At 45.3% G+C, this 20,654-nt stretch overlaps 1 protein-coding gene across 3 annotated transcripts in view; it reads left to right on the top strand.

The window, feature by feature from the left end:
- Window positions 1–20,654, top strand: part of sh3pxd2aa (SH3 and PX domains 2Aa) — a 622,535-nt gene that overhangs the window by 436,301 nt on the left and 165,580 nt on the right. For all 3 annotated transcript variants that reach the window (XM_078203748.1, XM_078203749.1, XM_078203750.1), the window contains one exon: window positions 7,117–7,200. In XM_078203748.1, the coding sequence (XP_078059874.1) occupies window positions 7,117–7,200 (84 nt within the window). The remainder of the gene's footprint in view (window positions 1–7,116; window positions 7,201–20,654) is intronic.

Below are 20,654 nucleotides of genomic sequence, written 5' to 3' on the forward strand. Positions count from 1 at the left end.
CACTCAGCCCATCGAGTCTGCTCTGCCATTCAATGAGATCGTGACAGATCTGATATGATAATCCTCAACTCCACGCTCCTGACTAATCGTCATAACCCTTGATTTCCTTACAGATTAAAAATCTGTCTATCTCAGCCTTGAATGCACTTAATGATCCAACCTCCATAGTTGTCTGCAGTAAAGAATTCCACAGGTTTACTACGTTTTGAGAGAAAAAATTCTTCCTTATTTCTGTCTTAAATGGGTGACCTCTTACTCTGAGATTATGCCCTCTGGTCTGAGACTCTCCCACACAGGGAAATAACCTCTCAGTCTCTACCCTGTCAAACCCCCTGAGTATCAATAAGGTCACCTTTCATTCAACAGCTAAGCTGTTAGAGTACAGTTATGACACTGGCATCTACCAATCATCTTAATTCCAGGACATCACCACAGGAGTTCCTCAGGCTGGTGTCCTGGGTCCAACCATCTTCTGCTGCTTCATCAACGACCTCCCTTCCATCATAAGGTCAAACGTGGAGATGTTTGCTGATGACTTTGCAATGTTAGAACATAGAACATAGAACATAGAACATTACAGCGCAGAACAGGCCCTTCGGCCCACGATGTTGCACCGACCAGTTAAAAAAAAACTGTGACCCTCCAACCTAAACCAATTTCTTTTCGTCCATGAACCTATCTACGGATCTCTTAAACGCCCCCAAACTAGGCGCATTTACTACTGATGCTGGCAGGGCATTCCAATCCCTCACCACCCTCTGGGTAAAGAACCTACCCCTGACATCGGTTCTATAACTACCCCCCCTCAATTTAAAGCCATGCCCCCTCGTGCTGGATTTCTCCATCAGAGGAAAAAGGCTATCACTATCCACCCTATCTAAACCTCTAATCATCTTATATGTTTCAATAAGATCCCCTCTTAGCCGCCGCCTTTCCAGCGAAAACAATCCCAAATCCCTCAGCCTCTCCTCATAGGATCTCCCCTCCATACCAGGCAACATCCTGGTAAACCTCCTCTGCACCCTCTCCAAAGCCTCCACATCCTTCCTGTAATGTGGGGACCAGAACTGCACACAGTACTCCAAGTGCGGCCGCACCAGAGTTGTGTACAGTTGCAACATAACGCTACGACTCCTAAATTCAATCCCCCTACCAATAAACGCCAAGACACCATATGCCTTCTTAACAACCTTATCTACTTGATTCCCAACTTTCAGGGATCTATGCACACATATACCTAGATCCCTCTGCTCCTCCACACTATTCAAAGTCCTCCCGTTAGCCCTATACTCAACACATCTGTTATTCCTACCAAAGTGAATTACCTCACACTTCTCCGCATTAAACTCCATCCGCCACCTCTCGGCCCAACTTTGCAACCTGTCTAAGTCTTCCTGCAAACTACGACACCCTTCCTCACTGTCTACCACACCACCGACTTTGGTGTCATCAGCAAATTTGCTAATCCACCCAACTATACCCTCATCCAGATCATTAATAAATATTACAAACAGCAGTGGTCCCAAAACAGATCCCTGAGGTACACCACTTGTAACCGCACTCCATGATGAATATTTACTATCAACCACCACCCTCTGTTTCCTATCCGCTAGCCAATTCCTGATCCAATTTCCTAGATCACCCCCAATCCCATACATCTGCATTATCTGCAGAAGCCTACCATGGTGAACCTTATCAAACGCCTTACTAAAATCCATATATACCACGTCCACTGCCCTGCCCCCATCCACCTCCTTGGTCACTTTCTCAAAAAACTCAATAAGGTTAGTAAGGCACGACCTACCTGCCACAAAACCATGCTGACTATCACCTATCAATTCATTACTCTCCAAATAACTATAAATCCTATCCCTTATAATTTTTTCCAACATCTTGCCGACAACAGAAGTGAGACTCACCGGTCTATAATTCCCGGGGAAGTCTCTGTTCCCCTTCTTAAACAATGGGACAACATTCGCTAACCTCCAATCTTCTGGTACTATACCAGAGGCCAACGACGACCTGAAGATCAGAGCCAGAGGCTCTGCAATCACTTCTCTTGCCTCCCAGAGAATCCTTGGATAAATCCCATCCGGACCAGGGGATTTATCTATTTTCAGACCCTCCAGAATATCCTGCACATCCTCCTTATCAACTGTAATACTGTCTATTCTACTCCCTTGCAACCCAGTGTCCTCCTCAGCTATATTCATGTCCCCTTGCGTGAACACCGAAGAGAAATATTGGTTCAATGCTTCACCAATCTCCTCCGGTTCCACACATAACTTCCCTCTGCCATCTATAACTGGCCCTAAACTTGCCCTAACCAACCTTCTGTTCTTGACATACCTATAGAACGCCTTAGGATTCTCTTTAACCCTATCCGCCAAAGTCTTCTCATGTCCCCTTTTAGCCCTTCTAAGCTCGCTCTTCAACTCCCTCTTAGCCAATCTAAAGCTTTCTAGTGCACTACCCGAGTGCTCACGTCTCATCCGAACATAAGCCTCCTTTTTCTTTTTAACCAACAAAGAAACTTTTTTGGTGCACCACGGTTCCCTAGCCCTACCAATTCCTCCTTGCCTGACAGGGACATACCTATCACAGACTCGCAGTAGCTGCTCCTTGAAAAAACTCCACATGTCGGACGTTCCCAGTCCCTGTAATCTCCTAGTCCAACCTATGTTTCCTAATTCTCTCCTAATAGCCTCATAATTACCCTTCCCCCAGCTAAAACCACTGGCCCGAGGTTCATGCCTATCCCTTTCCATCACTAAGGTGAACGTAACCGAATTGTGGTCACTATCACCAAAATGCACACCAACTTCCAAGTCTAGCACCTGGTCTGGCTCATTTCCCAGCACCAGATCCAATATAGCCTCACCTCTAGTTGGCCTGTCTACATACTGAGTCAAAAAACCTTCCTGCACGCTTTGAACAAAAACTGACCCCTCTAACGAGCTAGAGCTATAACAATTCCAGTCAATATTAGTCAAGTTAAAATCCCCCATAACAATTGCCCTATTACTATCACTCCTAAGCAGGATTGACTCCGCAATCCTTTCCTCAACCTCTCTAGAACTTTTAGGAGGTCTATAAAAGACTCCCAACAGGGTGACCTCTCCTCTCCTATTTCTAATCTCCGCCCATACTACCTCAACAGATAAGTCCTCATCAAACCTCCTCTCTGACACTGTGATACAATCTCTGACCAATAATGCTACCCCTCCCCCTCTTCTACCTCCTTCCCTACTTCGACTAAAACATTTGAACCCCGGGACCTGCAGCATCCATTCCTGCCCCTGCTCTATCCATGTCTCTGAAATAGCCACAACATCGAAGTCCCAGGTACTGATCCACGCTGCAAGTTCACCCACTTTATTGCGAATACTCCTGGCATTGAAGTATACACATTTCAAACCCTGCTCCACCCCACCTCTGCAATGCCGTGCATTGCAGTCCCCATCCATGCATCCCTCACTTTCAGCCCCACTACTCAGGATCCCTCCCCCCCCCCGAATCAGTTTAAACCTCCCTGCATGGCCTTAGCAAATTTACCCCCCAGGATATTGGTCCCCTTCTGATTAAGGTGTAGACCATCCTTCTCATGTTCAGCACCATTCACATCTCCTCAGACACTGAAGTATTCCTTGATAAAATGTAACAAGACCTGGACAATATCAGGCTTGGGCTGACAAGTGACAATAGTATTCACACCAAACAAGAGCCAAGCAATGACCATCTCCAACAAGAGAATCTAACCATCATCCCTTGACATTCAGCGGCATTACCATTGCTGAATCCCCCACTATCAACATCCTGGGGTTTCCATTGACCAGAAACTTAATAGGGTAGCATGGTGGCACAATGATTAGTACTGCTGCCTCACAGCGCCAGGACCCTGGTTCGATTCTATCTTTGGGTCATTGTATGGAGTTCTCCCTGTGTCTGTGTGGGTTTCCTCCAGGTGTTCCAGTTTCCTCCCCCAGTCCAAAGATATGCAGGTTAGGTGGATTGGCCATGGAAATTGTGTGGAGTTATGTGGATAGGGCAGAGTAGAGGGCCTGGGTGGGATGCTGTTTCAGAGTTGGTGCAGACTTGATGAGCTGGATGGCCTCTTTCTGTTCCGTAGGATTCTATGGGTTCTATGTACTAACCATAGAAATCTTATGGCTACAAGAGCAGGTCAGAGGCTGGGAATTCTGTGGTGAGTAACTCACCTCCTGACCCCCCCAAAGCCTGTCCACCATCTACAAGGGACATGTCAAGAGTATAATGCAATACTTTCCACTTGCCTGGCTGAGTGCAGCTCCAATAACAACACTCAAGAAGTTTGATGCCACCCAGGCCAAAGCAACCTTCTTTATTACACCTCACCTATTCCCTCCACCATCAACACACAATGGTAGCAGTGTATACCATCTATAAGATACACTAGAAGAACTCATTAAGACTCCTCAGACAGCATCTTCTAAACCCACGACCACTATGATCCAGAAAGACCAGGGCAGCAGAAACCTGGAAATACCACCACCTGGAGGTTCCCCTCCAAGTCATTCATCCTTTTGACTTGGAATTATATCACTGTCCCTTCACTGTCACTGGCTTAATATCCTGGAATGCCCTCCCTAACAGCACTGTGGTGTACCTATACCAAATGCACTGCAGCAGTCCAAGAAGGCAACTCACCACCACTTTCTCAAAGGCAATTTGGGTGGGCAATAAATGTTGATCTATCCGGGGACATACACATCCCATGAATGAACTATTTTTAAAAATTCTGCTTTTCTATTCTTCTTGCCAAAGTGCACAACATCACATTTTCCCACATTATGTTCCCTTTATCAGATTTTTACGCACTTACTTTACCTCTCTGTATCCCTTTGAATTCTCCTCAGAACTTGCTCTCCTACCTAAATTATATGTTCTGCAAATTTGGCTGCAATACTGTTTGGTCCCTTCATCCATGTCATTAATATAGATTGTTAATAGTTGAAGTCCCAGTTCCCTGTTGCACTCAACTTCTTAAGAGTTTGCCAACCTGGGAATGATTTGTTCGTCCGTTTCAATTTCCTGAAACAAAAACAGAAAATGCTGGAAAATCTCAGCAGATCTGACCGCATCTGTGGAGAGAGAATAGAGCCAACATTTCGAGTCTGGATGACCTTTCTTCAAAGCAGTATCCTGTAAATTAGCCAATCGTCTATCTGTGCTAATATATCACCCCCCACACAATGAGCTCTTCTCTTGTATAGTAAGCTTTTATATTATATTTATAAACTCTCCACCTGATCCATATGGATGTCAGTCCACAGCATAAAGTTCACTCAAATTTGATGCCTCCAAAGTTGTTAGAATGAGAATGTGTGGATATTTCCTAATGATGGAAGGCAGTCAGTACTCAAGAGTGTTAAAAGAGCTATCACTTATCAATAATCTCATTGTCAGTACTAAAAATGAAACCATTTGTGGTATCGAGGCTGGAGGAATGATTGGAACAATTAGACTTAATGAGTGGTTAAATCTGAGAAACCATTGTTATGTTGTGTGATTCTCTGTGCAGTAGAAAAGAAATGTTTTTCTGGTTTGTTAGCTTTTGATTTAAAAGCATTGTGTCAGTGTGTTTCCAGCACAGACATTGTGGGGAAAGATCTTCCATGGGACTGACTAGCATCTTGGGTTCCAGCACTTGTCCTCAGTTCCAGCCTCTGTCTTTAACAAGGAAGGATAAGAGCAGGAAATGCAGGAGAACACCACCATCTTTATGTTTCACTCCAAATCAAACAGTTTTCTGACTTGGACAGGTACCACAATCCCTTCACCATTGTTGCATCAAAATCCTGGAATTCCCTACCGAACAGAATTGTGACAGCAACATCATGAATTATAATGGATGATTCAAGAAGGCCCAACACACCCTAGGGCAACCAGGGTTGGGTAACAGATCAATGCAACCAGCATATTATCTCTTTTTTTAAAATGTGCAGGTGACTTTAACTGTGCATTCTCCATAGATTTTTTTTGAGCAGCTGTGTATGTTTAGTAACCAAGAGCCCGAATTGCGTGCGACTTGCATGCAAGCTTTCAACTGTGCAGCTTAGAGGGAACATTGCTTGCCACTTTCTGAAAACAAATTTTTAAAAACATTCAAATAAAAGTGACAATAGTGCTCAACTCCTCCACTTCCTAAGGATGCATCTGAGCGGTCTTAGAATCCATGCAATCACTACAATGCAGAAGGAGTCTATTCAGCCCATTGAGTCTCCACTGATTCTCCGAAAGAGCATTTACCCAGGCCCGCCCCGTGACCTAGCCCTGTAATCCCACACATTTACCATGATTAATCCACCTAAACTGCACATCTTTGGACACGCTAAAGAGCAATTTAGCATGGCCAGTCCACATAGCCTGCACTTCTTTGGACTGTTGGAGAAAACCCAAACACCCGGAGGAAACCAAGCAGACACGTGGAGAACGTGCAAATTCACCACCACCCCTCATTAAAGGAATCCCTTTTTACCTATGGAGACCAAGGGCAGGATTCTCGTGCTGCGCTCTCCTCAAAACCAGAGAATCCTGCCCGAGTTCAATGGACCTTTACATGGCATGCCCGCCGTCCGCTACAATTCGAGTGAGGGCGGATGGCAGAATTCCGGCCCAAAGCTTTGCACAGTATTCCAGGCGTTGTCTCACTAAAGCCCTGTATAAATGTTGATGTAGACAATCCTTCATACCATGGACTGTTTATTGACGAGACAGAGGGGACTCAGGCCTGTGCTTTCCACCCCCAGCACAATTAGTTACCAGTCAGGTCTCAATCATATGGATATGCAGCTGTGTTGAAGGGGACTTTTATATCCTGAAAAATAACCACAAGAAGGGACTTGGACAAACTGAAATCTTTTCTGATGTACAGAGATGTAGAGAACTGAGACAATGCACAAAGCAGTGGTCGTTTTTGAATGCTTCAGAAAAAAATGACTATCTTTATTGATTCAATTCCAGAATTCCTTCCAGCCCTGATCCTGGTAACTGTTTTGTGAATTTGTGCATCTGTAATGTGTAAACACTTTCCTATCTGTCTTGTGTGTTTTCTCATATTTCCTTCCATGCTTGTAGTCACTAAGAGACGCAAAGCCCATCTGCGTCGGCTGGACCGGAGGTGGACTTTGGGAGGAATGTGTAACCGGCAACAAAGCCCAGGTGAAGAATGCCCTGTGCCTCTTGTGCAATGTCATGTTTTACTTTGTGAATGCAGAGGTGGTGTAAGATTAAAGAACTTGCAATCTTCACAAAACTTTTGTTTAAAAGGAGGATATTCCGATCTCTGAGACAGTTGAATATGTTTGTGTGTCTTGTATTTGTGTCTGGTGTCACTCTGATCAGCTTCTGATATTTCGATCTGTCTTTCCACTACATACGAAATAGGAGCAGATGTAGGCCGTTCAGCCTGCTCTGTCATTCAAAAAGATCATGGCCGATTTGTTTGTGTTTTGAGTTACAGATTTCCATCTATGCCCGATGACCTTTGTTCTCCTTGCCTAACAAGAATTTATCTAGCTCTGCTGTAAAAGTACTCAATGACCCAGCTTCTACCACCTTCTGAGGCAGAGAGCTCCAAAGCACAACCCTCAAAGAGAAAAGAAATTCTCCTCATCTCCAAGTGAGACCGTTTAATTTTAAAACAGTGCCCCTAGTTTTATACTCACCCACAAGAGGAAACATCCTTTCCAGATTCACCTTGTCAAGGCTATTCGGGATCTTACATACTTCAACCAAGTTGCAACTCAGTTTTCTAAACTCCAGTGGGCTATCTTCATAAGACAACCCATTCATTCCAAGTATTAATCTAGTAAATCTTCTCTGAACCACCTCTGATACTTTTGCATCTTTCCTTAATAAGGAGATTAAAACTACACTTTGTATTCAAGATGCAGCCCGGGATTTTCCAGCCGCGTTCATCCCAAGGCTGGAAATTCCCGCCCGAGGTCAGTGGACCTTTGCATGGTCTGCCCCCATCCTCTACGATCACCATGGTGAGCGGGATGGGAAAATTCCGCCTGCAGTCTTAGCAATGTCATGTATAACTGAAAGATAACACCATAAGACCATAAGACATAGGGGCAAAATTAGGCCACTTGGCCCATCAAGTCTGCTCCACCATTCAATCATGACTGATATTTTTCTCATCCCCATTCTCTTGCCTTTTCCCCATAACCCCTGATCCCCTTATTAATCAAGAACCTATCTTACACCCTTACTTTTACGTTTAATTCCTCTCATGATAAAGGATACCATTCCATTAGACTTCTTGATTAGTTGCTGTACCTGCATACTAACGTTTTGTGACTCTTGCACTAGAACGACTAGATCCCTCTGTAACTCAGTCATTCTTCATTTAAATAATAACCTTTTTTTATTTTTCCTGAAAAAGTGAACAATTTCACATTTTTCCACATAATCCATTTGCCAGGTTTTCGCCAACTCACAGCTTATCTATGTTAACAACAAAGAACAATACAGCACAGGAACAGGCCCTTCGGCCCTCCAAGCCCGCGCCACTCCCTGGTCCAAACTAGACCATTCTTTTGTATCCCTCCATTCCCATTCCGTACATGTGGCTATCTAGATAAGTCTTAAACGTTCCCAATGTGTCCGCCTCCAACACCTTGCCCGGCAGCGCATTCCAGGCCCCCACCACCCTCTGTGTAAAATACGCCCTTCTGATATCTGTGTTAAACCCCCCCCCCCCCCCCCCCCACCTTGAACCTATGACCCCTCGTGAACGTCACCACTGACCTGGGAAAAAGCTTTCCACCGTTCACCCTATCTATGCCTTTCATAATTTTATACACCTCTATTAGGTCACCCCTGATGCTCCGTCTTTCCAGTGAGAATAACCCCAGTTTACCCAATCTCTCCTCATAACTAAGCCCTTCCATACCAGGCAACATCCTGGTAAACCTCCTCTGCACTCTCTCTAAAGCCTCCACTTCCTTCTGGTAGTGTGGCGACCAGAACTGGGCGCAGTATTCCAAATGCGGCCGAACCAACGTTCTATACAACTGTAACATCAGACCCCAACTTTTATACTCTATGCCCCGTCCTATAAAGGCAAGCATGCCACGTGCCTTATTCACTACCTTCTCCACCTGTGACGTCACCTTCAAGGATCTGTGGACTTGCACACCCAGGTCCCTCTGCGTATCTACACCCTTTATGGTTCTGCCATTTATCGTATAGCTCCCCCGTACCTTAGTTCTACCAAAATGCATCACTTCGCATTTATCAGGATTGAACTCCATCTGCCATTTCTTTGCCAAAATTTCCAGCCTATCTATATCCTTCTGTAGCCTCTGACAATGTTCCTCACTATCTGCAAGTCCAGCCATTTTCGTGTCATCCGCAAACTCACTGATCACTCCAGTTACACCTTCTTCCAGATCATTTATATAAATCACAAACAGCAGAGGTCCCAATACAGAGCCCTGCGGAACACCACTAGTCACAGGCATTGAGGCGGAAAAAGACCCTTCCACTACCATCTTCTGTCTTCTGTGACCAAGCCAGTTCTCCACCCATCTAGCCACCTCCCCCTTTATCCCATGAGATCCAACCTTTTGCACCAACCTACCATGAGGGACTTTGTCAAACGCTTTACTAAAGTCCATATAGACGACATCCACGGCCCTTCCCTCGTCAACCATTCTAGTCACTTCTTCAAAAAACTCCACCAGGTTAGTGAGGCATGACCTCCCTCTCACAAAACCATGCTGACTATCGTTAATGAGTTTATTCCTTTCTAAATGCGCATACATCCTATCTCTAAGAATCCTCTCCAACAACTTCCCTACCACGGACGTCAAGCTCACCGGCCTATAATTTCCCAGGTTATCCTTCCTACCCTTCTTAAATAATGGGACCACATTAGCTATCCTCCAATCCTCTGGGACCTCACCTTGTTTTGTTTCTTAAAGACTGGATTAGTTGTAAGTATTCGCATTCCAACCATTATTCATGTAAATTGAGTCTGTGTCTTATAAGTTCTGTTTGTGAACAGAATTCCCACTCACCTGAAGAAGGGGCTCAGAGCCTCGAAAGCTTGTGTGGCTTTTGCTACCAAATAAACCTGTTGGACTTTAACCTGGTGTTGTTAAACTTCTTACTGTGTTTACCCCAGTCCAACGCCGGCATCTCCACAACCTCACCTGTGTCCAGTGACGAGACAAAGATTTGCGTCAGAGGCCCAACGATTTCATCTCTTGTCTCCCTGAGCAGCCTTGGATAGATTCCATCAGGCCCTGGGGATTTGTCAGTCTTTATATTCCCTAAAAAACCTAACACTTCCTCCCTTGTAATGGAGATTTTATCTAACAGGTCAACACTCCCCTCCGAGACACTCCCAGTCAACACATCCCTCTCCTTTGTGAGTACCGACGCAAAGTATTCATTTAGGATCTCCCCTACTTCTTTGGGCTCTGAGCATAATTCCCCACTTTTGTCCCTGAGAGGTCCGATTTTTTCCCTGACAACCCTTTTGTTCCTAACGTATGAATAAAATGCCTTGGGATTCTCCTTAATCCTGTCTGCCAAGGACATTTTGTGACCCCTTTTTGCCATTCCAATTCCTTGTTTGAGTTCTTTCCTACTTTCTTTGTATTCTTCCAGAGCTCCCTCCGTTTTTAGCTGCCTGGACCTAATGTACGCCTCTCTTTTCTTTTTGACCAATCCCTCAATTTCCCTGGTTATCCACGGTTCTCGAATCCTACCCTTCCTATCCTTTTTTACAGGCACATGCCTAATCCTGCAGCCCTAACAACTGTTCCTTAACATTCCCACATGCCAGATGTGGATTTACCCTCAAACAGCCTCTCCCAATCAACAGCTGCCAATTTCTGCCTAATCCCATTAAAGTTAGCCTTGCCCCAATCCAACACCTTACCCTTGGGATACCACTCATCCTTTTCCATCACTATCCTAAAGCTAACAGAATTGTGGTCACTATTTGCCACATGTTCCCCTACCGAAACTTTGAAGACCTGACCGGGCTCATTCCCCAGTACTAGGTCCAGTATAGCCCCCTCTCTAGTCGGGCTATCTACATATTGTTCTAAAGAACCTTCCTGTACGCATTTTACAAATGCCTCCCCATTCAGACTCCCAGCCCTACGCGATTTCCAGTCTATACCAGGGAAATTGAAGTCTCCCACTACAACAACCCTATTTTTTCTGCACCTATCCATTATCTCTTGACATATCCGTTCTTCCACTTCCCTTGGGCAGTTGGGGGGCCTGTAGTATACCCCGAACATAGTGACTGCGCCCTTCCTGTTTATGAGCTCCACCCACAGTGGCTCGTTACACGACCCCTCTGAATTGTCCTCCCTCTGCACCGCTGTAATATGCTCTCTAACTAATACTGCCACTCCTCCACCTCTTTTGGCCCCTCCTCTGTCTCGCCTAAAACACTTGTACCCCGGAATATTCAGTTGCCAGTCCTGTCCCTCTTTCAACTAAGTCTCTGTCACCGCAACCACATCCAAATTCCTGGTAAGCATTAAGGCCCTAAGTTCGTCTGTCTTACCTGCTACGCTCCTTGCATTGAAGTAGCTGCACTCCAGACCTCCAGGCCCAGTGAGGTCATCCTCCCCCAGAGTGCTCTTCTTCTTTGCCAGCCTTGTCCTGGCCCCAAGCTCGTCCCCAGCCTCTACACTTGTAGACATAATTTTTTGATCCCCACCCCCCTGCCATATTAGTTTAAACCCCCCCGAACTGGACTAGCAAAACTATCCATCTACAAACTTCTTATGTCTTTTTCACAACATACTTTCCTACCTATCTTTGTGTTGTTTGCAAATTGTTGTTTGCTCCTTTTATCTAAGCCATTCATGTTAATTGGAAATATTTGAAGCCCTAGCATAGACTCCTACAGGACTCTATTCATCACATCATTCATGCATAATCTGTTTTCTGACAGCCAGCCAAATTTAGAACCACAGAAAGGTTACGATGCAGAAAGAGGCCATTCAGCTCACTGTGTCTGCACTGGCCAAAAAAGAGAAAAAAAACTAGCCACTTATTTTAACCCCACTTTACAGCATGTTGCGGGACAAAATTAGCTGTCCAGCTGCTTCCGGACTTGAAGTGACCAGACGAAGAATTTCGGAGTTTTTAAATTGGGCATGTTTTTGAGCTAAAGCAAGGGATCTGATATGCCAGGTGGTATTGTACCAGAGAGTCTCAAATAGAGAATTACACAGACGGTTCTACTTTCAGCTTCCATTACAAGTAATTAGCATATACCAATCAGAGGTTTACATTAGCTCAGAAATTATCTATATCCATTCACAATTAACGGTTAGGATTACATTAGGTATAATATAAGGGTATAGTTGTCCAATTACAACTTGCGCACGTCTATCTCATTGTAATATCACCAAGCACGTATTTCTTTCTATTTATCTACTAACTTCCAGACATGATTAGGATTGTTATATGTCTAATCAGGGGTATATCAACGCTCCCCCCCACCGTTCTCCCATGTTCATTGTCCCTTGTTGGAACAGATACTAACAAGCTGCAGCTGCACCTCCTTCAGTGGAGGCCTTGTGTGTATGCTGTGTGACTGAGACCTTCTTCATAACTGGGAGTTTTATGGCCCTTGACTCTTACCTGGGCCTGCTTCGAATCAAGGCCTCTGGTTTCCCTGTGTGGCTGAGTTTAACAGCCAACATTTTATGTGATTTTTATGGTCATTAACCCTTTCACAGCACCTGGTCTGCAGCCTTGCAGGTAACAGCACTTAAGATGCAGATCTAGGTACCTTTTAAATGAGTTGAGTACTTCAGGCTCAACCACCAAATTAAACAGTGAATTGCCGACACCCACCATCACCTGGGTTAAAATGCTTTTCCTTTAATCCTTTTACCAGTCACATTAAATCTGTGCCCTTTGGTAATTGACCCCTCAGCTAGGGAAACAATTCTTCCCTGTCAACACGATTTAGGCCTCTCATAATTTTGTACACTTAAATGAGGTCACCTCGTAGTCTCCTGTGTTCTAAGAGGAACCTAGGCTAGCCTCATAGCTGCAATTTTCATGCCCTGGCAACATCTCCTCTGCACACTCTCCAGAGCAATTATGTCCTTCCTGTTATGTGACCAGAAATGTACACAAATTCCAGTTGTGGCCTAACCAGCATTTTATACAGTTCCAGCATTATATCCCAGCTTTTATATTCAATCTCCTGCCCAATAAAAGAAAGCATTCCATATTGTGCACCTTGTCTATCTTTCCTGCCACCTTCAAGCGTCTGTGGAAATGCACTCCAAGGTCTCTACCTCCTTCACCCCTCTCAACATCTTTCCATTTATTGAGCATTTCCTTGCTTTGTTTGCCCTCCCCTCCTCACTCTTTTCCGAATTGAATTCCACTTGCCACTTTTCTGCCCACTCAGTCAGATCATTGATATAATTCTGGAGTCGACAACTATCTTCTTCGCTATCAACTACAGGGCCAATATATGTGTCCCTTCAAATTTCCCAAACATGCCTCCCACATGTAAGTCTAAAAGTTCAAAGTTTATTTATTAGTGTCACAAGTAGGCTTACATTAACAGTGCAATGAAGTTACTGTGAAAATCCCCATGTCACCACACTCCGCACCTGTTCAGGTACACTGAGGGAGAATTTAGTATGACCAATGCACCTAACCAACATATTTTTCGGACTGTGGGCGGAAACTGGAGCGCCTGGAGGAAACCCACGCAGACACGGGAGGATATGCAGACTCTGCACAGACAGTGACCCAAGCTGGGAATCGAACCCGGGTCCCTGACACTGAGGCAGCAGTGCTAACCACTGTGCCATCATGCCGCTCCATTAATAAATCATTAATATACAAGCCAAACAGTAAGGGCTCCAACACTCAGCCCTGTGAAACACCACTGGAAAGCACTTTTCACTCGCAAAACCATCCATCGACCATTACCCTTTGTTTCCTGTCACTGAGCCAATTTTGGATCCAACCTGCTGCCTTCCCTTATGTATCATGAAATCTCATTTGTCTGACCATTCTGCCATGTGCGACCTTGTTCAAATGCCTTACTGAAATCCACATAGACAACATTTATATACTACCACCATCAATCCTCATTACTTCTTCAGAAAATTCCATTAAATCAGAAAGACACGATCTTCTCCTGAAAAAAACCATGCTGACTATCCCTGATCAATCCTTGCCTTTCAATATGATAGTTCACTCTGTATCTTAGAATTGTTTCCAGTACTTTGCTCACCACTGAAGTCAGATTGACCAGCCTATAATAGCCTATCCATTGCATCCTTTTTATATAATTGTACAACGTTTGGATTGAATGACAGGTTAAAGTCCAACAGGTTTATTTGGTAGCAAAAGCCACACAAGCTTTCGGAGCCCCAAGACCCTTCTTCAGGTGAGTGGGAATTCTGTTCACAAACAGGGCATATAAAGACACAAACTCAATTTATATGAATAATGGTTGGGATGCGAATACTTACAGCTAATCAAGTCTTTAAGATACAAACAATGTGAGTGGAGAGAGCATCAAGACAGGCTAAAAAGATGTGTATTGTCTCCAGACAGGACAGCCAGTGAAACTCTGCAGGTCCAGGCAGGCTGTGGGGATTACAAATAGTGTGACATGAACCCAATATCCCAGTTGAGGCCGTCCTCATGTGTGCGGAACTTGGCTATCAGTTTCTGCTCAGCGACACACGATGGCGCAGAGTCGCTGGCAGCTGGATAGGACAGTGAGATTGGCTGAGGTCGGTTCAGGGCAGTGGAGTCTAGTGGTGGTGGCTAGTCGGGTCAGGTGGGCAGGGTTAGTCAGGTCAGGGTAGTAGTTGGGGAAGTCAGAGAAGGAATCACAGAATACTACAGTGCAGAAGTGGCTCTGCGGCCTATCGAGTCTGCACCGATGCATTAAAGGCCCTGACCTGCCCACCTAATCCCACTTGCCAGCACTTGGCCCTTGCCTTGAATGTTTTAGAACGTAGAACATTACAGCGCAGTACAGGCCCTTCGGCCCTCGATGTTGCGCCAACCAGTGGAACCAATCTAAAGCCACTCTAATCTACACTATTCCAATATCATCCATATGTTTATCCAATAACCATTTGAATGCTCTTAATGTTGACGAGTCCACTACTGCTGCAGGCAGGGCATTCCACGCCCTTACTACTCTGAGTAAAGAACCTACCTCTAACATCTGTCCTTTATCTCTCACCCCTCAATTTAAAGCTATGTCCCCTCGTGCTAGCCATCACCATCCGAGGAAAAAGGCTCTCACTATCCACCCTTTCTAATCCTCTGATCATCCTGTATGCCTCTATTAAGTCACCTCTTAACCTTCTTCTCTCTAACGAAAACAACCCCAAGCTCCTCAACCTTTCCTCATACGATTTTCCCACCATACCAGGCAACATCCTGGTAAATCTCCTCTGCACCCTTTCCAACACTTCCACATCTTTCCTATAATGCGGCGACCAGAACTGTACGCAATACTCCAAATGCGGCCGCACCAGAGTTTTGTACAGTTGCAGCATGACCTCCTGGCTCCGAAACTCAATCCCTCTACCAATAAAAGCTAACACACCGTACGCCTTCTTAACAACCCTATCAACCTGGGTGCCAACTTTCAGTGATCTATGCACATGGACACCCAGATCCCTCTGTTCATCCACACTACCAAGTATCTTACCATTAGCCCAGTACTCTGTATTCCTGTTACTCCTTCCAAAGTGAATCACCTCACACTTTTCCGCATTAAACTCCATTTGCCACCTCTCAGCCCAGCTTTGCAGCTTATCTGTGTCCCTCTGTAACCTGCCACTTCCCTCCGCACTGTCTACAACTCCACCATGGACTGCAGCGGTTCAAGAAGGCAGCTCAAGGCCACCTTCTGAAGGGAATCTAGGGATGGGAAATAAATGCTGGCCTAGCCAGCATGACCCACATTGGGTAAATGAGCTGAAATCCCAAACCTTAGCACCGGGCAGGCAACACAGCCCTCAAACTCTTGCTTTTTGCTGCAGAGAACAGTGTCAGCCTCCCTCACTCAACTGTCCTCCACTGCCACTACATTCTCTCTGGTGCCCCTACTTGAATGGCTTCCTGTACCATGGTGCCATGGTCTGTTTGCTTATCCACCCTGTAGCCCCCATTCTAATCTGGACAAAGCTGAGAGAACCTCGGACCTATTAAATAATTACAGAGGCTGACAATCCTGTCCTCTGAGTCCCCCCACCTGCCTCACTTACAGTCACACTCTCCTGTCCCTGAACACTGACCAAATCAGAGGATCCTATATAAGTGCTGAGACTGCCTCCTGGTACAAAGTGTCCAGAGAAGTTTCCTCCTCCCTAATGCATCACAGTGTCTGCAGCTCAGCCTCCAGCTGAATGACTCTGAGCTGCAACTCCCACATGCTGCAGCCTGTACATCACCTGTCCTGCCATCTTGATGCATTTTAATTATGTTTTTATATATTTTATTAACTTTGCCACCAGCTTGTATTTTATTTTAAACCTAAGGACTGGAACAGAGCTTAACCACTTTCCATATACTCACCAAACCACAAGCTCCTTCCCTGTAGTGGAGTAAGAACCAATTCCTTCGGGGTGAGAAAGATAGATAAATCAAAAGAAACAAATCCTTCTCCCTTCAGCAAACTCCCACACTCTGCAATGTCTCAGGTTGCATTCAGTTTTCTTAGCTACATCCTTTATAGTTACTCCTGCATATCCTCATTTTCATTACTTACCAGAATAAGTAAACAAATAGCCTGGCTCAGGGTGAAGGATGTAAATTTTAACTTTGGGGTAGAACAACAAAGTTAAATTTTCTAAAAACAATTAAAGGACTGTAGAAGTGAATGCTGTAAATATAAATAAATAGTGGTATTCCTGTAAGTGATTGTGGTTGTGTTTACTTTAATTGTAATTGAAGCTTTCATCTTTTGCTCATCAGGACAATTCACAAGAATACCAAAATAGAGGAAATAACAGTTAAAACTGCATGAGAACAGAGCACTGATTAGTTAGCAAGTGGACTCTGATTGGTAGAAACATTCGGCCTCTGATATTCGGGTAAGCGTTCTCCAAGGCGGCCTTCGCGACACACGACAGCGCAGAGTCGCTGAGCAGAAACTGATAGCCAAGTTCCGCACACACGAGGACGGCCTCAACCAGGATATTGGGTTCATGTCACACTATTTGTAACCCCCACAGTTGCCTGGACCTGCAGAGTTTCACTGGCTGTCTTGTCTGGAGACAATACACATCTTTTTAGCCTGTCTTGATGCTCTCTCCACTCACATTGTTTTGTTTCTTAAAGACTTGATTAGTTGTAAGTATTCGCATTCCAACCATTATTCATGTAAATAGAGTTTGTGTCTTTATATGCTCTGTTTGTGAACAGAATTCCCACTCACCTGAAGAAGGGGCTTAGAGCTCCGAAAGCTTGTGTGGCTTTTGCTACCAAATAAACCTGTTGGACTTTAACCTGGTGTTGTTAAACTTCTTACTGTGGTAGAAACATTGCCATGGAGATCGTAGTTAATTGTCAAGCGTTGTTTAAATTCAACTGGTTTGTAAATGTAACTGGTTTGATTAGTAAGTTTGCGGACGACACAAAGGTTGGTGGATTTGCGGATAGCGATGAGGACCATCAGAGGATACAGCAGGATATAGATCGGTTGGAGACTTGGGCGGAGAGATGGCAGATGGAGTTTAATCCGGACAAATGTGAGGTAATGCATTTTGGAAGGTCTAATACTGATAGGAAATATACAGTAAATGGCAGAACCCTTAAGAGTATTGATCGGCAAAGGGATCTGGGTGTACAGGTACACAAGTCACTGAAAGTGGCCATGCGGGTAGAGAAGGTAGTCAAGAAGGCATACGGCATGCTTGCCTTCATTGGCCGGGGCATTGAGTTTAAAAATTGGCAAGTCATGTTACAGCTTTATAGAACCTTAGTTAGGCCGCACTTGGAATGTAGTGTTCAATTCTGCATCCTTCTACCAGAAGGATGTGGAGGCTTTGGAGAGGGTACAGAAAAGATTTATCAGGATGTTACCTGGTATGGAGGGCATTAGCTATGAGGAGAGATTGGAGAAACTTGATTTGTTCTCACTGAAACGACGGAGGTTGAGGGGCGACCTGATAGAAGTCTACTTGATTATGAGAGGCATGGACAGAGTGGATAGTCAGAAGCTTTTTCCCAGGGTGGAAGAGTCAATTATTTGGGGGCACAGTTTTAAGGTACGAGGGGCAAAGTTTAAAGGAGATGTATGAGGCAGATTTTTTACACAGAGAGTAGTGGGTTCCTGGAACTCGTTGCCGGGGGAGGTAGTGGAAGCAGATACGGTAGTGACTTTTAAGGGGCGTCTTGACAAGTACATGAATAGGATGGGAATAGAGGGATATGGTCCCCAGAAGGGTAGGGGGTTTTACTTAAGTTGGGCAGCATGGTCGATGCAGGCTTGGAGGACCGAAGGACCTGTTCCTGTGCTGCAATTTTCTTTGTTCTTTGTTCAAGCCAGGCAGGCTAACTCTGCATTGTCCTGGGAATGCCTAGCAACTGTTTTGTTTAGTTGAAGAAGGTGAAACGTATCATTATGTTCTTTCGACCTGTAAGGACAGGGCCCTGTGTATTAATATGCTTAGCTTCTAGTACATAGCTCAATAGTGTGATGGGAAGAAGGTCTTTTTGGCTTGAAGGCAGCATCCTGTTAGTGGCGAATACCACTCATGTTGTTCCTGCATAGTAGAAGCGTGAAATGGCTAGCTTCACCTGTTTCTCCAATGTTTGATACTTTACCCTTCCAGGGCAACCAGAGGCAGAAGGAGCACTTTCCAGGATTGAAAGTAATGGCCTTGGGCCCATTCATGAGTTTGTGGGATATACAATGAGCAAGGATTTGATCAGTGTAGCCATTATCCTGCAGGGTGACTTTAATGCACATATTACAGCATCAGCACATGAGCAAACGGCTCAGGGCCTTTTCACAATATTACAAATAAAGCCAGTCATACAGTACGGAAAGTAGGAATCTCTGCATGTATTGATCAGTGAAGGGAGCTTACAATAGTCGAGAAAGTCCTGGTAGATTTCTCAACTGGTTCATCAAGGAAAGGGAGTTAATTTGACTGCTCCATTTTAAAGGTGAATTTGAGTCCAGATGTATGGAATATATTTAAGTGGTTACATGTTTGCTTTAAGGGCGGATCACATGATTTGATGGTGGTGTCATTGGTTCTTTCACAGGCTCCTGCCTTAGTTTAATTTTCTATTCTGTACAGGCAACATCTACAATATACCTGTCATTGTTATTTTGTAACAATTGTTCCACTGGAGCAAGCAGAGAGGGAGTGATTTGTGGCAGGAGTGCTGGTGAGAGGTTTGTTTCTTTATTTATTTATTTAGTCAGTGTGTTTTTTTTTGCCTTTATTTTGAGTAGTATTTTTCTTTTCTTAATTTTAAACTGAAAACCGGAAGTGGGCTGCTAAGGAGTCTGGGAAGGGTTTTTTTTAAGCGCGCGAAGTATAAAAGGTAGGCCGCGTCGGGAGCGGGCAGTGGAGTGAGTGAGTGGGAAGCAGAGTGTGAGCTATAAGGGCTTTGGCTCACAGGGCTTCGGGGGACAGGGCGAGCAGGGGTGAGTTTTAATTCTTATTTGCTTTTCTCTGTGTACCTTGGTAAAAAGGGTCAAATATGAGTGTGAAGCCAGTGTGTTGTTCTCAGTGTAAGCACCTGGCCTCCCGGACATCCACATCTGTGAGGGGTGTGTCGAGCTGCGGTTCCTGAGGGACCGTGTTAAGGAGCTGGAACTGCAGCTCGAGGCTCTTAGGCTGTTAAGGGAGAATGAGGAGGTGATAGACAAGAGCTATCAACAGGTGGTCACACCAGGGCCACAGGTGGAGGCCAAGTGGGTGACGGCCAGGAAGGGTAAAGCTCAGGTGATTGAGAGCACCCCGGTGGATGTGCCCCTACACAACAAGTACTCCTGCCTGAGTACTGCTGGGGGGGACAGCCCGCCTGGGGGAAGCAGCAGTGGCCGTGTCTCCGGAGTGGAGTCCGGCCCTGTAACTCAGAGGGCTAAGGAAAAGAGGAGGAAGGCAGTGTTGATCGGGGACTCGACAGTAAGGGGGTCAGACAGGCGTTTTTGCGGAGGCAGGCGGGAGTCTCGGATGGTGGTCTGCCTCCCTGGGGCCGGGATCCAGGATGTCGCTGGTCGACTCCCGGAAATCCTGAGGGGGGAGGGAGAGGAGCCAGAGGTAGCGGTACATATTGGTACCTCTGATGTGGGAAGGAAGGGGGAAGGGGTCATGAAAAGAGAGTATAAGGAATTAGGGAGACAGCTGAGAAGGAGGAAAGCAAAGGTACTAATCTCAGGATTGCTGCCTGTGCCACGGGAAGGTGAGGGCAGGAATGGAGTGAGGTGGAGGATGAATGTGTGGCTGAGGGACTGGTGCAGGGGGCAGGGATTCAGGTTCCTGGACCATTGGGACCTCTTTAGGGGCAGGCGTGACCTGTATACAAAAAATGGGTGGCACTTGAATCCCAGGGAGACCAATATCCTGGCGGGAAGGTTGGCTAAGACTACTGGGGAGAGTTTA

The sequence above is a fragment of the Mustelus asterias genome, unplaced genomic scaffold, assembly GCF_964213995.1.
Source record: "Mustelus asterias unplaced genomic scaffold, sMusAst1.hap1.1 HAP1_SCAFFOLD_208, whole genome shotgun sequence".
NCBI classification, from domain to species: domain Eukaryota; kingdom Metazoa; phylum Chordata; class Chondrichthyes; order Carcharhiniformes; family Triakidae; genus Mustelus; species Mustelus asterias.